This window comes from Hakea prostrata, chromosome 1, assembly GCF_041222555.1.
Source record: "Hakea prostrata isolate BN-2017 chromosome 1, UWA_Hpros_2, whole genome shotgun sequence".
NCBI classification, from domain to species: Eukaryota; Viridiplantae; Streptophyta; class Magnoliopsida; order Proteales; family Proteaceae; genus Hakea; species Hakea prostrata.
In genome coordinates, this window is record NC_142600.1 from 79,361,138 (window position 1) to 79,381,094 (window position 19,957).

The 19,957-nt window shown below is 36.2% G+C and overlaps 1 protein-coding gene across 1 annotated transcript; it reads left to right on the top strand.

Moving 5' to 3' along the window:
• The first annotated feature begins 7,351 nt into the window (after positions 1–7,351).
• Positions 7,352–9,662, top strand: LOC149030328 (cytochrome P450 78A9-like). The gene is made up of 2 exons (XM_089152801.1): positions 7,352–8,370; positions 8,708–9,662. Exons 1-2 carry the CDS (start codon positions 7,396–7,398, stop codon positions 9,335–9,337), a joined length of 1,605 nt encoding a protein of 534 aa, XP_089008927.1. The 5' UTR covers positions 7,352–7,395; the 3' UTR covers positions 9,338–9,662.
• Positions 9,663–19,957: the final 10,295 nt, after the last annotated feature.

A 19,957-nucleotide genomic window follows, 5' to 3' on the forward strand; every position in this document is an offset into this window, starting at 1 on the left:
TTTCCTTTATAACCAAAAAAAGAAAATGCATGATGCCAAGACAACATCACAGAAGACTCACAGGTAAAGGCAAAGTGATCGAAGTCTTTTCTTTGATGTCATCTGTAACTTGAAAGTTGAAACCCTAATAAGACCCAACTCCTGTCAATTAAAAATTCGCATTCCTGGAATCATCTAATCTGCCAAGTGGGCAACTGTCCTAGGATACAAGTACCCTAGTTTTTATTCTTTGTTTCTGGTAACAAGTACCCTCTGTCTTCATTTCCTTAAATTTCGAATTCGGTATGTTAGATTTGATCTGGTCTTTATAATATTCTTATCCTCAGGAATTTTATAGCTTTTAATACTTAATATTAGCTAGCTCCTTGTCTTGTTGAAAATGGAAGTTACTAATCCACTTGCGTGTTGAGCCAGGCATTTTATCGAAAGGAAGGTATGCATCTTGGTTTCGCTTTCACTCATCCCATTCTCAACTTAAATACTATGAGACCCAAGAGAGAGTCACATCCGTTACCTACCCCACATCTGAGAAATTTTCACCTTCCAGGTTGACCCAGCCCTTTTTTTTTTATTCTGATTCATTCAGTCAACTAGATCTTAACAAACTTTCCCATGACAAAGAGTGTCTAACCAATCAGATTTTGTTAAGACTAAAATATAGTTTTTGCAAATTAAACACCAGAGCAAGAAGGGTTTTTTATTTTTTCTTTTTCAAGTTAATTTATTTATCTTAGATTAACATGAATTGTTGAATCTTCATGGAAGATATAGAGTAAGAATCAAGAAAAATAAAAAAACGTACCATCATCGTAGGGGTTGTTCGATTGATAATGATCAATCCCTCTTAGTGAAGAGGTCGTAGGTTTGACTCTCATTGATGGTTTATGTAATATCATCATCCCTCTGTATACAAAAAGTAACTTTACAATGACCAATTCATGGGTTTAACTCTCCATAAAATTAAGATATGATCTTCAATATATATTTTTTTAATTTTAACTCTTGAGTCTTCGAATTAGTAGATACTGACATGGTTGTTTGTGTTAGTCAACTTCAGCTTAAGCATGACAAGTTGACAAGTTGACAACTTTCAACAGATTTTCACCGTTGGTTTGTTTGTGTTCTTGGTCATCATCATCTAAGCTTGCTTTTAATCTATATATATTGAATTGAAGTCATACACAATAAGATGTGTTTGCCTAACAATTTTTAATGCGTGTAGCATCATGTGCAATCATAATCTTTTTAACGCCTAAATTATGTAGTCAATGAGGTAGACCAGACTATAGATGTTATGGGCCTAGCCAGGCATTTTCTGTTTCTGTTTAGAATTTGGGTTTTGCTATTTTCAACAAAACGAATCTCTCCTAAGAAGCCAAAACATGATCGATCAGGCTCTTAAAACCCTACCCATATATCCCCTCAAAAAATAAATAAATAAGGGTGGAAGAAAATAGGAGTTTCAAGTGGGGGAAAACCAAACCATTTAGGATTTCTGGCTTCTGCTGGGGTTATTGTTATAATAATACACCACCTTATTCCTGTCTCAAGATCGAAGAATAACAAAAACCAAGTTGCTGAGACCTAACTAAGAATTAGATTATTAATGGTAGAACTGAATTGAAAGCTCTAAAGAAGAATAAACAAATATATGATTCTATGATCAAATGGACTCTAACTAAGCTGGGGGATAGGATAAGCTTGCCATCATTTAGTACGATTTTGATTCGCCACAACCAATCTGGCTTTCTTAGACTACAATTAGTCATTCATTAATGACTGTAAATGATGGACTTAAATAGGTATAGAAATGTTCCCAATTGATTCTCTTGGACCAAGCACATTGCCCAAGATGGTAGGAAATGATTTGGATATTTTGCACAAATGGTGAATTGAATGAGAACCCCTTCTTTGCAAATGACATCAATAATTCAACATTTGAATCGATAAATAATTAAGTAGTACTGTTTTAGAATCAAATCTGTGTTGCATCAGATCTACCTATGAGAGATAGATAAAACATACACAAAAAAAGGATATGATCTCATATAGATTAAGCAATAGTACTTGTTTCCCCCTTTGTGTTGGTTAGTCTAATAATGAACATTATAATATGTTAGATTAAGATCTTATTCTTGCTTATCGAATGGCATTTGAATTAAGTTCATAATGGATATGATGATACAAAGACGATTCGTATCGTGTCGTGTCGGTGCAATTCAAGTGGCTTATGATGATAAATTAACATAATTTAAGCTGGCCTTGATCAAGATTTTTAATGATATCAGTTTCAAAGTAAAAGATCAATGTATCATTACCATTAGGTACCACTACCATATGACCCCATGGACACTGATCAATTTTTCTTCTTACTTGTCAATAATTAATATAAACAAGGTAGGATCTCCTGTCATTTTAAGTGTTATATGCATGGCCATTAATTAGTCCAAAAGACAAAAAAAAAAAACATTAAAAAGAAAAAGGGTTACTTCTTTTCTTTCTTGTTTTTTTGGGTAGAAAAAAAGGGTTACTGCTTGTTTGTGATATATATGGAGGAATATACATGGAAAGTTGATTCATGACCAACTTGAGTATTACGACAGACCCAGAAAGCTTCTCAACAAAGGACCACGGGTGGAAAGAAAAGCAAGGTGAAGTCGCATTCAAACTTCAAAGATCCAATCCTGAAAAAGTCAAGAATCTTTAAAACACCTCCATACCATAATATATATTCCCAGCCATTACTAGATACTATACATAAACTAATAAGCACCAGTTGGAAAAGGAATTTCTTTCTTTTCTTTCTTTGATTTGCTTTCTCTCCTAATCAAAAATCTACATCATGCATTAAAACATAAAAAAGTAAAATCCAATCGTTGTGTACGCTGTTTTGACATTAGTGGGTTTAGTCTCTCCTGGGATCATCACCCAGATCTGCAACAGTACTTGTTGAACTAGTTCAAGAAGAAATAAAATCAACAAGCTGCTAGATAGTCGTAAAGGTTACTTGTACTATCCATCACCCTTTTTTGTTGATCATTTGGTGTGAAGCTTTGATGCTTGATTCCAAGACTTTTTCTGTGTGTGTGTGTATATGTGTGTGGGTGAGAAAGAAGCTTTTTTCTCTGATCCCCTCGAAGCCAAAACAGGCCAATAAGACCTCAGTGGTGGACCTGAAAATTCTCTCTGAGTCTTTTTAACGAACATCACACAGATCAGGCATCTTTGAAAGACACGATAGTGAGTATAATATCTGATATGCTGATAGATATGGCGACAACTGACAAGCTAAATGAAGGAAAGATCCGAGGCAAGGTGCTTATAACTGGTTCTTTTTCTTTTTAATTTTATCTTCTTTTGTCTTTCAATTCCTTCTAGCTGGAGAGCTGAGACTGGAATTAATTGGGTAGCCATTTTGTTTGACTTTGGTCTACCAGATGCAAGCGTCCTCACATGCCTTACCCAAATCAATAGTAACCAAAGCATTTGCTTCCTCTGCTCTTGTTCTTGCTCATACCATATGATGTTGGGAAGACCAACAGACCCAAGAAGAAAAAGGGTGTTTTTGATCCTCCATGTCTCAACCCTTTATACATATATCTATATAATATTAAATGGGAATATGGGCATTGGCAGATATGGATCTGCTTTTCAGATTTATGATTGCCAATTCAAATTTTGACAAAAGATGTTAGTGATTTTGGGTCAAACAATATGATTCAATTGAGTGTCAGGTCTCTACATCCTCCACTTTTTTTATAGTGGGTTCATCACTTCGCTAACATGTCTATCCAATACTGAACTTCTCCACCATTCACACAAAGCCATAAAACATACAGGAACCTTAAAATGGAGGAGTCAAATCCTTCTAGGAAACAATCTTTTTTATCATAGTATCAAGTAAATTTTTTGACCCACTCTCTTCAAATAAAATGGAAAATTTATTCATCTTTATTTTCTTATATATGCACATTATCAATTTTGGTCCATTTGTCAATACATAAGCCATGCAATCAAACATTTGTCACTTACATAGAATTTACTTTACTTATCATTATGTTAAAAGGGACCCTTCGTTTCTATTCCTCCGCCCACGTTAGCCCACACACTTTTCTCTTTTCTATAGTCTATACTTTTTCTTTGCTTTTCACCAATAGTGAGATTTCTTACATTTGTTGTTTGGTGAACTCTTTAATGAATATTGATTGAAACCTATCATCCTAGTGGGTAACGTATAAACCCGTTTGTTAATATGGTGTAAGTCAATTCAAGCTACCGAAGAACAAATATTTAGTGTGGTCTCATTACTTGGTCTGTATGTAAAAACATATGCCATCTTTATTTTAATAGAAATTTTCCCTCTCTTACGAGAAAGATGTCAAATGGGCAGGTCACTGAAAAACAATTTAATCCGATTCTATGCACCAATTAGACAACTCAAGTAAGTTTTTGTTAGTGAATTTTATTGGTTTGTGATTACCCGTTTGGCTTTGATTACATATATGTACAAAATAAAAATTATTTTAAATTTATTAAAAAAAAAAAAAAAAACTTCTCTTGTATTTTACAACAGCTAAAATCAAAATTAATAAAAAGCTGAACAACCAATGTGTGACATTCTGCTTGCCCACTCCTCTTAAAAACCATCGAAAAACATTCTTTATATATTTGCAAGATCCCCAAGCATGAAGCTTGGTCCTTTGCTAATCCATGGAATTAATGTTCTTCCACATACACACCCTTCACCCCCCCTTCCTTTTTGTTTCTTATTCTTTCTTATGCTTCTTTCTCACTTTCTTCTTCTTCTTCTTCTTTTTTTTTTTTTCTTTCATAATAATATATATAATAATAAGTAACGAAAAAAATGTTGCATCTTCCATTGGATGTCCTAACATGTCCAACAAGGATAGACAAACACACTTACCGACGTTTTAACACGTTTTAAAGTGAAGAGGATCTTCTCCCTATTAATGTGAGAATTTATAAGAGTACAAGTCCTAAGGGTTCTAAAATCGAAAAAAATATAATAAAAACAAAAATCAAAGAACATATTGAAAACTACTATGAGGCACCAACTATTTGGTTGATTACCACTCTATGGCTCCAAAGTCTATGTGATGAAGATGCTTGTAATGCCTTTATTAGACAATATATGTTTTTTTCTACCAAAAAAAAGGAAAAGAAAAAGAAAAAGAAGAAGAAGAAAGAGAGAGAAAAAAGAAGACTTACCACCTCTGAAGTCCCTTCAAATCATAACATGCACCCCCTTCACAAGGTGGTCACTAGACTCGTTCATGTAAATGAATCTCAGTACGTACAATCTTGTAAAAGGCTATTTGTTTTGTATTTGCAAAAGTTAGTAGAATCTCCAAATCTTTTGTTTTCTTTAAGAATGGGTCGTCTATAAAAATCAAATGACATAGGTAATAAGTGATTATAGTAACTGTAGTCATAAAAAGATATTTTTGTGTAATGTATGCTATAGGTGAAAGCGGATGAAGAAGAGAGTTAACTTAGATCTTTCTTCCTATCATATATAAAGTTACGTCATCTAACAATGTTTGTATTAGTTTTTATTATCTTACCAAAAAAAAAGTTTAGCTTTTATTAAAACGAGCTGCGTACGTATTAATCTTGGACTGATTTTTTATTTTACTTAGATTCAATTTTTAAAGAAAGTGAGTGTCTCAAATTTATCAAATCTAGTCAAAGTAAACTATTTTCCCCACACCAAATAAATAAGTAAAAATTAGTAAAATGTATATAAAAAATAAAAATAAAAAAAATGAATCATGTATTGATAGATTTTAAATTTATATTACTATACAAGAGAAATTCAATTTCAAAACAGTATAGCTTTATAATATGTTAGAAAGCAATTGAACTCATCAACGTTACCATGACTTGGCGAAAGATATAGAGTCTTATTTGACGCTTATGACTTGGTCTCTTACATTTTTTTACTCAGAACCTAATTTACAATAATCTTGACCAAATTATAAAAAATTTGACTCACTTTAGACAAATCATTTTGATCAAAACACTTGGGATAACAAATAATATATTATGTATGTCCCTTGTAATTATGCCATATTTCTTCTTCATTCTATCCTCTTATCAAAGCTAGAGTTATTTTTTTTGGATTTTTTGGAACCAATCGAATTAAATTGTTCCAACCTTCCTAATACTCTTTACGACTTTGTGCTAGACGATGCTAAGAAAAATGATTGTATTGTTCTTTGTAATTTTTTTTTCTATATTATTCTATATTAAAACAAACTCCTACTTCAGGAAAAACGAAAGAAACTAAAAATCTAAAGCTAGCTGCGTTAAGGAGAGTTAGCCCTTGATTTGAATTCCATGACCATTTTAAGGTTTCAAAACGGTTTCTTTATTTTTGATTAGTATACATTAAGTGATTAGTAGAAAAAAATTTGATGTGACCTTCCTAATCTATTTGGGAGATAGTAAACTCATAAGATCTGGGTGAGAAAATTGTCAGCATTTTGGCTTTTGATTCGTATAGAATTGTATCATTTTCTCAGCATTTTTATACAACAAAAACCTCGGCAACTTGTGATACCCTTAGCTTTATATAAAAAAAATAGAAAAATAAAAATAATCTCTCCCCAGTTTCCCCGCTAACCAAACGGTGCTTTACGGTTTAATAAACAAATAGACGGTGATGCGAATCGATTCGAATAAATAAAACTGAGCCGCTGGGCGTTGAATCCCACTAGGGGCGCCGTCGATGGCGCAATCTAGCAGATTGATTACGCCAGAAGCTTCGATGCGCGGGAACTGGGAAGGAAGGAACAAGGAAGGACTAAGGAGGAGGAGCTGTGATGATAGGGTTTAAAACCACTGCATGAGGGGGCACACGTGGCAGTCAGAGGACACATGCCCATGTGGGATGTTAACTGTCGACCATACCTAGCAAGCATCAGCCATTTAGGGCCGGGCCTAGATGCTGGATGGACTGTGATTGTTTCAGCCTTTCAGGCTCTGAACCCAAAAATAAAAGCCCACAAAAAAGTTCATGGCCATCATGTGCATCTTTCCCCATTCTCCCCGACAACTTCGCCCTATTTAAATCGCCACGTGTACTCATTAACTCTTTGCATTTACTGCTCCGTTGGAGATGTTTTTCCGTTATACGCGCCTGGCGGCGGAACTTCTCTTTTCCGTTATACGGTCCTACTCCCCCAGTTTAACGGTTATTCTTAAATTCCCCGTTTTTTCACACACACTCACACGCACAGATTCTCTCTCTCTCTCTCTCTCTCTCGGCCCCCTCCTTCTATATATATATATATAAACCCTTCTTCCTCTTTCTGAAGAAACCAAAAGCAGCAAACTGGTGGTTGTCTGGAAAAGCTCTTCCAAGTTTCTGCAATGAAAACACAGATAGATGGTCTCTGGGTATTTGCCCTTGCTGCGAAATGCAGAGCGTTTTCGTCTGACAACCTTGCCTCATCTGTATCCCTCTTGATTCTCGTTGGGTTAGGGACGGTTTTCCTCTACTGGGCATACCCAGGAGGGCCAGCTTGGGGAAAGTATAGGTGGAAAAGAGGCCCAGGCCAGAATCCTCTGAAGAAACCCATACCAGGGCCAAGAGGTCTCCCTGTATTTGGTAGCATGAACCTCATGGCCAACCTAGCTCACCGGCACCTGGCTGCCGCCGCCGAACGCTTTGCAGCCAAGCGGCTCATGGCTTTTAGTCTCGGTGAGACGCGTGTCATCGTGACTTGTAATCCAGATGTAGCCAAAGAGATCCTCAACAGCTCTGTCTTTGCAGATCGCCCAGTGAAAGAGTCTGCTTACAGTCTCATGTTCAACCGCGCAATTGGGTTTGCTCCTTATGGCGTTTACTGGCGCACCCTTCGCAGAATCGCCGCAACTCATCTCTTCAGTCCCAAACAGATTAACGGCTCCAAATCCCAGAGGTTCCAAATCGCTTCCCAGATGGTTTCCTTGTTCGGCAATTCTACTGATGAAATTCGTGTCAGAAACGTTCTGAAGCGCGCTTCGCTCAGTAACATCATGTGCTCTGTTTTCGGACGCCAATATGAACTCAATTCCTCAGACAGCAAAACAGATGAACTGAGGGACTTGGTTGAACAAGGGTACGACCTGTTAGGGAAGCTCAACTGGTCCGATCATCTACCTTGGCTCTTCGGCTTCGACCTTCAACATATCCGGTTCAGATGCTCCAAACTTGTCCCCAGAGTGAACAACTTTGTCAGCAAAATCATCGCGGAACACAGAACTGAAACAACGGACAGAACTTCTACAGACTTCGTCGACGTTTTACTTTCACTACAAGGACCTGATAAGTTATCGGAACCAGACATGATCGCCGTCCTCTGGGTAAGCAGTTTTGCTTTAAGTTTGTTAATTTGTTTACAAATACTTGTAACGTGGACTTCAGGGCTGGTAATTATAATACTGAAAACCCAATTTCTTTTCTTTAAATCTTTATAAATATAAAAGAGAGAGAGAGAGAGAGAGAGAGGGAAGAAGATGCCAAACGAAGAAGCGGATTAGATTTCCTTACTTGGCTTTCTGTGGGCTTTGCCACCAGACTGGGATTCAACACCAAACCAAAACCTCTCTCTTTCTCTCTCTGTTCTGAAGGTCTTCGCTTTCGATAGTATATAATTATTAAATGGTTTCCATTTCTCATTTGTGTTTGAACTTTGAACAGGAAATGGTATTTCGGGGAACAGACACAGTTGCAGTTCTGATAGAGTGGATTTTAGCAAGGATGACACTCCATCCTGAAATCCAATCAAAAGTCCAAGAAGAGCTTGACAGAGTAGTCGGGAAATCACGGCCGGTGACGGAAGAAGATATCCACTCTTTGGTCTACCTGTCGGCGGTGGTGAAGGAAGTTCTGAGGCTACACCCACCAGGTCCACTTCTCTCGTGGGCGCGGCTAGCGATCGAGGATACCACCATCGATGATCGACAAGTGCCAGCAGGAACAACCGCGATGGTTAACATGTGGGCCATCAGCCGAGACCCAGAAGTGTGGGACCACCCGCTAGCCTTCATGCCTGAACGGTTCGTCACCAAGGATGGCCAGGTGGAGCTCTCGGTATTAGGTTCGGACCTGAGGCTGGCTCCATTCGGGTCAGGTAGGCGGGTCTGCCCAGGTAAGATTCTGGGATTGACGACAGTCTGCTTTTGGGTGGCGTCGCTGTTACACGAGTTTGTGTGGCTGCCGTCGGATCAGAATCCGGTTGACCTATCGGAGGTGCTGAGGCTGTCATGCGAGATGGCCAATCCTCTCACCGTTAAACTGAGGCCACGGATTGGTGAAAAGACAAATTAAGGCCCGTCACCTGCTTTTTTGTCGTCCTAGTCCCTCAAAAAAAAAAAAAAGTGTAAATTATGTGAACAGGTGTTGGTTACCCGACTGCACGAGGTTCGGTTCGATTCGGTTCGGTCACCTTTGGTTCCAGCTTTTTGACACGTTCATTTCTATAACATCTTGTTTGCTTCCTCTTTGTCTTTAGAAGGATTTTCCTCCTGCTGTAAATATGCTGAAGCCATGAAAGTAATACTACAGAAGTTTCAACTTTTACCACATGTATACATATAATATACAATAATCACAATAATCACCCTTTCCCCCGCCATTCAACTCTTGAGCAGTGTTGAGTCTAGATTTAAATTGTACGTATTTAGGAGGGCGGTCCACCTTCTAAATTAATACTGATAAAATGAATTGAGGGATAAACAGAGAGCACAATCCTCTTCTCTCGTGGATAGAGGATCTTAAGTCCCCACTTAGTCTCACCCCCCCATAACTTCCCCGAGTCTTACATGCTTACATAGAATCATTTCAATGTACCTAAGTTATCACATCCATGCGTGTGAAAAGTGAGGAGTTATTCTTATGAAATGACATCCTTGACCTTTATTGAAAATGAGACCTAGAGAGAATACTTAGTTTAAGCTCCACTCTAGGACAAAAAGTTTTCTCCCATATAGGATATAGCTACCCAATAAATAAGGGTTCTAGCATAGGAAAATATAGAAAATTCAATCTAGATTGCTTGCTTGCATATGCAAAACTATAACTTGTTCCAACTATGCGGCTAACAAAGTTGTCTTCCTCTTGATTACAAGTTGTCCCTCTTTTTCAGACAAGTAGGTCCAGACGAGAGTTGAACTCATGACTTCTTAATTATAAAAAGTTGTCGCTAATCAACCATATTATCCAGACCTTCTAATACACATGGATTTATGAAATCATGCATTCAACATCATCAATAAATATTATCAAATTCTAGAGGTACATAGTTGCCTAGGGATGATGCTCTATAAGAATTTCGATCAAAATCCCACTTGAAGATTTGCAAAAGATGGTCGATCATTAAGAAAAGAAAGGCTCCCATAGTTTTCTTTTCAAGGTAGCAAAGACCTTATATAACAATACTTCAATACAAAATTTTCAACCTATAAAGGAGAAATTTTATTATTCGAAGAGAGAATATATTCTTTTCATTAAAATAATAATAATAATAATAATAAGACCCTAATTGATTATGCATAATTTAAGGGAATCCTTAAACAATAAATACAATTACAAATGACTATATTCATTGCCCAAAATTTTTAATCAATAGCTTCTTATCATTTCAATAACAATTTTCTATTTTATGGAGATGTAGCATACGTGTCATCTAAATATAAAAGTAGAGTTTAGCTATTTTTGGTAACCTAAGTGGGAATGCAGTAGTGGCGATCTTGTACCCCAACTAATACGCAATGTTCAAGCTTTCAAATTCAACCTATGCAATCATTAATCCTGTGAACTACCAGCGCAAGTATTGACTTGATCAACATAGTCCCACTAGAGGTCTGACATAGTCTACAAAAGCCGGGTAGTGATTTCATGCCTATGCCCAAAAGCTATGACACAACTGTCCAATGCGAGAAACAAACAAATGAGTAGAGAATATTTGAACCTAGGACATGGACGCTACCAAACTGCTTGAGAGTGAACTCTTCAAATTCAGACTCACAGTATTTATATTTCCTTGGTGAATTTTAGCTTGTATTGGTTCTATCTTTGTGTTTTTTTTTTTAATTGAAAACATCGCATTTCTTGAAAAAACATGTAAAATAATCTCTTTCCCTATCTTTTACATAAAATATTAATATGTTAGGTCATTGACTTCTTTAATAAAATTGAAATTTTTTTTATTATGCTTAGTTTATTTTTGTAAGAGGAATTTTTTTTTTCTATGAAAAAAATTGCAAAATGAGTTTAGGTAACATGTCAATAACATCATCTCTCACATACCAACAAAAATGGTTAACCCCCCAAAAAATAAAAAATAAAACCTATAAAAATGGAGGATAAAACCTTAAAAAGGGGCCAGGAGTTGTCTTCTTGTGTGGTCAATTTTGATAATCCTTTTAACGAAGTCAATTTGAGTAGAAAATTGTTTTCCGTAGAACAGAAAGAAGTCAAGAAAGTATATAATGCAAAGTTTAAACCCAATACATCCTTGATGTTACAATCTTTATGTAGGAGGCTGCCACTAAAGTACCAAAAATACATTTATTAATTTCCTCTTAAATGGAACAAAGAAATACAACAATAATAAATATTTTTTCTAATAACTATTTCAAATAACTGAACCATAGTTGATTTTGTTAAATCCCACCAAGAATTAGGGCTCACTTAAGCAAAATTATGTAGTAAATAAGAATTGATATAAGAACTTATGGCGTCAATTTGATGCTTGAGTCAACAGCTTCGCAATCCACAATTATGCCTACCACTTGTCTCCATTGCTCAAACAAGCAGACAAAATTACATTCCAAATAAATTTAATTAAAAAAGAAAAGCATAATTTAATGCAAAGGAAAAACATAATTCAAAGATTATATTTATATCTTGAGGGCGGAAGACATGCCATGCAAGATTGTTTATGATGATGCTTAAGAGATAATTCTTATTATTATAAAAAAAAGTTTTAAAAATATTTGTCTAAATAACAGGTGTATTTGGATGTTGACACACTCTTCTAATTTCTCATTGTCTTATTATCTAAAATTTTTCAAGTTAAGAACATAAAAAGATTTTTAAAACGAGCTTGAAAACGACTTGTCGATGTGTCATCATTGGAAGTCGTCACTGTCTTATTTATTTTTCAACTGCATATAAAATTACAATATTTATTTTTATCGAGGATAAAAGCAACACAAATGATTAAGAAGAGTAATTACCTATAACAACCAAGAACTTAGAAAGCAAAGGTTTGACAAATTGGCATTTGGCATGCTTAATCTGGATTTAGCCTATTTGAATTCTTTGATGTGTTTGTTTGAACTGGAGTAAAATTGAAATTATAAAAATCTAATTTTTTTTTTTTCTTTTTAGAAGCTGAGATTCATCCGGGCCAGCTTACGGCCTCAGGGGGAGATTCTGTCTACAAGGGTCGAACCCACAACCTCTCCACTGAGAAGTACGAATCTTTATCATTATTCCAGCCCTAGCCCTGCATTGGTAAAAATCTAAATATTCTTGTAGTAAGATCCCTAAGTTGGCTTGAGCTTCTTTGTCTTAGTTATATTATTTCTAGGTTTGAATTTGTTCAGATCCATTCAAAGTCTGATTGGTCAAAAATCGATTGAACCTTGCTGTTGATTTCATCGTTCATATATAGAGAGCATCTCGAAATGACCTTTTAAAAGGACATCATTTGGACCCTACAGAGACCAAGAAAACCTAGCTGGTCCCATCTCCGTTCAAGCTTCTGGTCCATCTGGTCTACTCCATTGTTGGATCAGATGGGCCTTATGTGATAGATAGATACAAGACTGAAACGGAATCAGTCCGTATGGTCAAACGTTCAAATCTAACGGGAGACTTGAAAGAGAAAGGATTCAAATTCCAAGAGTTCATGCATTGCATTGGACTGATGAGATACGTACATCAATGATGAAGAAGAGCAACGTTAGCTCACCGGGATCACTTCTGTGTCATTACTGATAAATGTGTATATCGTTTTTCTACTACATTATAAGTATAAGGTAAAAGTAGAATTTACATTTTGAATACTGATGGGAAATAAATTGTGAGATAGAAAAACGACAAGAATTCACACATCATTATTCTCCACTGATGATGGCCGTCATCAACGCCCTCCTTGTAATGATCTCTATGAAAATTTCTTCGTATCTACGGCACTGGCACTGTCTGTCGTGATCCTAAAGCCAGCCGTCGTCTTTTCCTACTGGATTATTGTCATCTTCAATTCAATCGATCATATTGCTCTCCTCTCTCCTCTCAGCTCGGGCAAGGCAAATGCTCCTGTCTTATCTGTATCAATGGAATCTCCTGTCTTATCTCTATCAATGGAGTTATTTCTCTCCGTCTCATCTCTTTCGATGGATGGAGTCATTTCTGTCTCATTCATGTATTTCTATTTCGTGTAGACCCAACGTGTCACCTACTGGTGATCTACTTCAACAGATGAGATCGATCATCCAATGACTGGTCAGTTCCTTTGGGGTTTAACTAAAAATAATCTCTTTTGGTTTAACCAAAAATAGTCGCTCTTGGCCGGGTCTCCACTCTCAAGTCTCAACCTTGCAAGGTCGAAAGGGATATTGATATACAATGGGATATTGAAACACTTTCTGGCTTTCTGGCATGGCATGTTGATAGATCCAACTCTAATACGAATTATCTCCATCCCTCTCACTCACTCCTGGCCACTACTTAATTACGTACGAAGAAGCCAACATCTATCATTAATTACTTTCTAGTTTTTAGCTTTTACCACCAGAGACGACGACCCAGAGATGAAGCCAAGCCTTGTTAGATTTCGATGTTCATGTGGATTGTGATCGAGCGTGAAAGGGAGAGAATCTATTCAGCCAAAATCTCACAAGATCTTATTGTGTATTTGTGTGCATGGGCAGAGCGCAGGATGGGACATATGGGCCAATGCCACTAAACCATAACGTCTACATCATTTGCACAATTGCGCGCAGGTGGGTACGTAAGACAAAAACTCCCAAAACTCAAAATCTGCAACTAGTCTCTCTTGCCACTTTCTGTCTTCTTTCTCTTTCATTTCGTTTCCTGGGTTTGAATAATTCACCATCTAGCTCACCGACACAATATTGCAGCCGACGTTAGAGACTTTAGAGTTAGAAACTTAGAATTAGAACTAGCTAGCAAGATCATATCGTTTTGGTTTTTTTTTATTCTTTTCCTCCTCTTCTTTCTTTTATAGGGGTTGGTATGTAACTATGTACCAAGTTACTAACCTAGCTACTACTGAAAAAAAAGAAAAAGAAAAAGAAAAAAAAAAGCTAGCTAGTAGCCTAGGATACGATATATCGGATGGTCGTTTGTTGCTGTCTGCTGGGTTTTGTTCTGGTTGGAGCAATTAAAGACACCAGGGCCATGGCGAGGAAAGACGATGACCTGAGGAGCTAAGCGTACCGGCCCTTCTACCGAGGTGACCGACAAGGACGTCCCACCAGCTCTTCATGGCTAAATGTAAATACACTGACAGAGAGATCTACACTACACTGATGACCCAAAGAAATCTAACAAGGCCATTATCAACGCGTACACTGAGAACTTCAAACCAGTGAATTAAAAATGGGACCCGATCGATTGCTCTTTCTTGGATGTATATGCTAGCTACATTAGAAATGTCAAATGGGCCTTCGTTGTTTCCAAATCTTTCTAACTTCGGCTCAGCTAGCAAGCGCGTTGGATTAGAGATTTATAAATAAAAAAGCATGTGAAAGCAGCAGTCTCTTTGGAAAAGCCATCTCCGATTGTAAAGTTTAACTTTAGATAACACACTTCTTTACCAAAAAAAAAATGAAGTTCTCTTAGATATGTTCAGAAGTTAATGGTGGGTTAACTTGGCTTATCAAATAAGCTTATATGACCGTTCTTATAGTTGAAGAAGATACCATTGAGAAGATAGATGATAATCGTTGAATGGTTTGATCTAGTTCTTAAGAGAAAAACCAAAACAAATGTTAGGCTTGTGCTCAAAACAACAAGTTTGAGGCACTCTTTATGAGGTTTGCAACATCCCTGTTAAAAACTGACTCCGAATGTGATATGTCTCGTTTTGAACTCTTGACAAGTCGACAGGAAGTAATAGCTAGAGGGATTTTGGCTTGCTGGCTTATCTCTTGATAAGCGTGAATCATTAAATGCATATGTAGTGTGCATTAAATGTTAAATTTAATGATCTAGCATGCATACACATTTACAAGGATAGCATTGTATCTAGTTGTGATCTTGTTGACTAGTAAAAATCAAGGAGTCGTTGAGTGGTGTCTTCGAAATGAAACTGCCACCATGCAATTGGGTTAGTAACCATTCTTCGAGGCGATGATTATAGCGCATAGAGGTAAGAAAACTATTTCTCTTCAATTTCTACGGATTATTTAAGTTGGTGGTTGGCATTTATGGTGGAGAATGTTAGTGGATGAGTTTTTTATTTTTGTTGAATGGTTGTTAAAGCCCTTATTAGATGGGGTTCTAAAATCCAATGGCTAGGGAGCCACCATGATTTCAAGGATGAATGGATACTATGTAAGTACATGCTACATCTCATTTGGAACTTGAGGTCCAACTGGCACAAACATTAATCATGGCTTTGATTTGTTGAAAGAATTTCTCGTCCCTTCCGACAAGATGTTTTTGAGGATCTCTATCAATGTTCATCAAAGTATTCTACTCTGCATCGTGCTCTCTCTAGATTTTCTTGTCTTTTTTAGGTCGGTGACCTCCCACTATAGCTCCTGGGAATGAGTGTCTAACCTGTGGTGCTCCCAATATCAAATATTGAACGATGGTCTCCTTCTCTCCTTCGTTCTTCTTCTTCTTGGACTCTTCAGTGAGGTGCAAAGCTACTCCAACTCCCTGGGCCTCGTCTTGCTGATTAACAGGGGAGGGTACAAAGGCGGAGCCAGGATTTAATATAGGGGGGCCGAAAAATAGAAGTCCAGATTGGGAAATCACTAATGCTTTTTAGCTACACCTATTGTGTGGGTCCTTATAAGACCCATTGGGGGTCCCACATATGAATTATTTATTATATTATGAAATAAATCTACATATATTTTGTGGGACCCACACATATTTAACAAAAATAGGTAAACTATTGATAATGATAATTTTTTCAACAAGATATAGATAAATTAAAGCATCAGTATAAAATAACTCAACCCTAAAAAGTCAGATGCAAACTAAATTTTTTTTTTAGATAAGAGATGCAAACCAATGGTAGTTAGTTAAACCGGTGTTCGACCCGCGTCGCGCACCTGGCTGTGGTGGGTGAGTCTCCCAGTAGAGATTTTTTGCATCCACAAGGACTCGATACCGAAACCTTGCTTAAGCGGACCAAGCTGCTTACCACTTGGACCAACCGCCGTTGGTAGTAGTTAGTTATTTTACTAACTATATACATTTTATTCACAATATAAAATCAAATAACAAAAATTGGAGAAGAAATAAAGAAACAAAAAATATAAAATCAAATAAAAAATAACCAAAAAAATGAGAAAAAGAGAAACAATGAATAAATTGAGAAAGAGAAAGAGTACCTAATTGTGGAGAAGATTTTTTCCCAAAATTTCCTTAACCCACGCTTATAAAAAGAGAAGAATAAAAAATTCTACCCAAAAAAATAGAAAGATAGAAACGGAAGATAATAAGTAGTAAAAAAAGAGGCGATAGGAGATATGAGAGAATAAATAGGGATTGAAGAGTTAGTTTCTAATTAGAAATGACATTTTGAATATCTAATGAATTTTTTTTTTTCAAAGATTTCTTTAACCCACATTTATAAAAAGATAAGAGAATAAATAGGAAGAAAGATGCGAGAGAGAAAAGAGGGGAGAATAAATAGGGATTGAGGAGTTAGTTTTTAACTAGGGATGACATTTATACCCATTATTTTACCTTTAAAAATTATTCTCAACATTGAGGGGGGGTCAAATAGTGATATTTCACATGTGAGAAGAGAAAAATAAGGAAATTAACATAAAAAATAAAAACATTAAAGCAATTATAGTAAATTTTGAAAAATCCGAGGGGGGGGTCCCTTAATGGCTCCACCACTGGGAGGGTACCACTGTCTCTAGAAGAGCCATAGTAGGACCTTAGGGGGCATAAGCTGACTTCATTGGGTCACCATTGTCTGGAAGGAGCTCATCATCTCCATCATTCTTCGTTCCAGGGCTTGGGCCTGGGCGAAGTCATATGCAAGTGTTGAGGTCGTTCCCCATAAGGGAAGATCCATATTCAGAGCAGTTCCTTGCTCTAGGATCTGCATTTGCATGGTGGTAAGGAAGGAGCATCTTTAGATGTACCATCCTTTGAGCATTTTTTTTTCTTTTCACCAACATGTCCACGTCCTTGAGACTTGGAATCATTTTTGTCTGAATTTTCTCTTGCCATTTTTACTCAGGGATAGAAATCATCGGAAAGAATGAAATTATTTTTTCCCCCCATATGGCATCAAATGTTGTTCTAAAATCTTCCAACTCTAGTTCAGCCAAGAAGCATGTCAGACTAGAGATCTGTAAACAAAGAAGCACATGAGAGCAGGCTGCCTCTATGGATGGGGAGCCACCTCCGATGGTAAAGTCAGACTTTGGATAACATTGTTCCTCATAGGGAAGAGTAAATGCCCAAAAAGATGAAGTTCTCTTAGGGAGGTGCAGAAGTTAATGCTAGGCCAACTTGGCTTACCATATAAAGGCATGCATGACTGTTCTTATAATTGAAGAAGATATCTTGGAGAAGATGGATGACAGCTGTTGAATGGCTTGATCATGTTCCTAAGAGGAAAACTAAAGTGAAGGTTAGGCTTGTCCACGAAGCAACTAGTTTGAGGCACTCTTTATGAGGTCTATAGACATCTTGTCAAAAGCTGACTCTAGATGTGACTTGTCTCATTCTGAACTCTCGACAAGCTGACGGGAAGCAATACCCAAAGGGATTTTGGCTTGTTGGTTTTTCTCTTGATAAGCACAGATCATTAAATGCATAGGTATGCATTAAATGTTGAATTTAATGTTCTAGCACACATACATCTGTATAAGGATAGCTTCGTATCCGGTTGTGATCTTGTTGACTAGTAAGAATCGAGGTATTGTCAAATAGCGTCTTTGGGATGAAACTGCCACCACGTGGTTGGGCTAGTAACCATTCTCCACCACAACAATCAAGTTAGTGTTGTGGGTGTGTTTCTAGCGCATTGGGACGCAGTCTCTTGTTAGAGGCCTAAAGACCTAGGAGTTTGTTTGATCCTCTGTTCCCTCCACAACCCCCCCCCCATCCCATCCCAAAGGGCCTATGGGCCCCAGTCACGATGATTGGCATCAACTTGGTCAAAAAAAAAAAGGAAGTTAGTGCTGAAGATAGCATCAATCGAAGTACATGGGAGTCAAAAAGGGTGAGGATGTGTGGGTACATCATGTCATTATCACGGAGTGTGTGCGTTTGGAGGCTAGGTAGCTAGTTTGTGTTAAAATTAACACTTCTCTATAATTCTCCTTTTCTTGTCGGCAATTGGGTCAAAACTGAGTTGACAATTTAACCAAATACTAGATAAAACTGGTTCAACCAAACCAATGGACATCAATCAACAAAAGGAAGTGATAAACCAAATGATGACTTGGATCACTACATTGATGATTAAGTCAATGTTCACTTTTCTCACAGCATGCAGCTAATTAACAAATCTCACCGTCATTTGAGTTAGGATCATTTATCCGTTTAGATAGAGGTTTGTGTTTTCTTCATACATTTCCATTATATATTAAGAGGGGGTTTACCTTTGAATTCTTAAAATAAAAAAATCAGATGTGGGCCTATTAGTAAATCCTACTCCTAATACTTAGTGAAAAAGTGTTAAAAAAAAGTACAAACCTCTACCATTAGAATAGAGAATCCAAACATCATTTCATGCGAAAGGGATAAGTCTTGGACAGAGATTACTTAACCAATTTCAAACTCTTACCTTAATTTTTCAACTTCTCTCTTCTATTTTTTTGTTTTACATCACATCATTTATTCAAAGGATAATTTCTATGGCCCTCTTGTACTATAGCTTAATTACTACTTTATCCTCTATACTTTTTGAAATTATTAATTCAATCTTTAACTTTGCCTGTAATTACTGTTGCCCCTTACTGTTAAACTTTGTTAATTAAATGATGGCATGATATATTTTATTTATTTAAAAATCTCAAATTAACTATTACAGTTTTATATTACCTAGTTACACTTTATATTAAATTACATTTTCATCCAAATTAACTAGGGAAAACTTAAACCTAATTAAACAATATTATTTTCTAGTCAAAATAAAGAGAGAAAATAAAAGGAAACTCATTTTCAATTTTATACATGCACTTTTCAATTTAGCAATAAAAAACTAGTAATTCCTAAATTTTTGTTTTTTTTTTTATTTTTGTTATTTACTTTTCAGTTTCATGTTATCAATTTTAAGAAGTTTTACTTCCAATAGATTTTTATTTATTTATTGTAATTTTATGTTAACAATTTTAGGAATTTTCTATTACGAATAAGGTGCTTTTTGTTTTTTTGAATCCTAAATGATAAAAATACACATGTAAAATTATTTCATATGATTTTTTTCTAAATGAGGATAATATTATCTTTGGCCTTCTTAATTATAAAATAGCAAAATAGACATTAAACATTCAACCATAATAGTCGTTTAACACTATTAGAACTGAGGGCTACAGTAATTTCATATGTACAGAGGAAGGTTCTTTTAGTAATTAAACTATAATACAAGGAGCAACAATAATTATCATTTTATTCAAAAAAAAATTTGGACGGTTGTTTTTGCTCACTTTGTTAGTTCTAATTATCTTATCGTATAATATGTTTGACGACTTTTTCATTGCAAAGAAA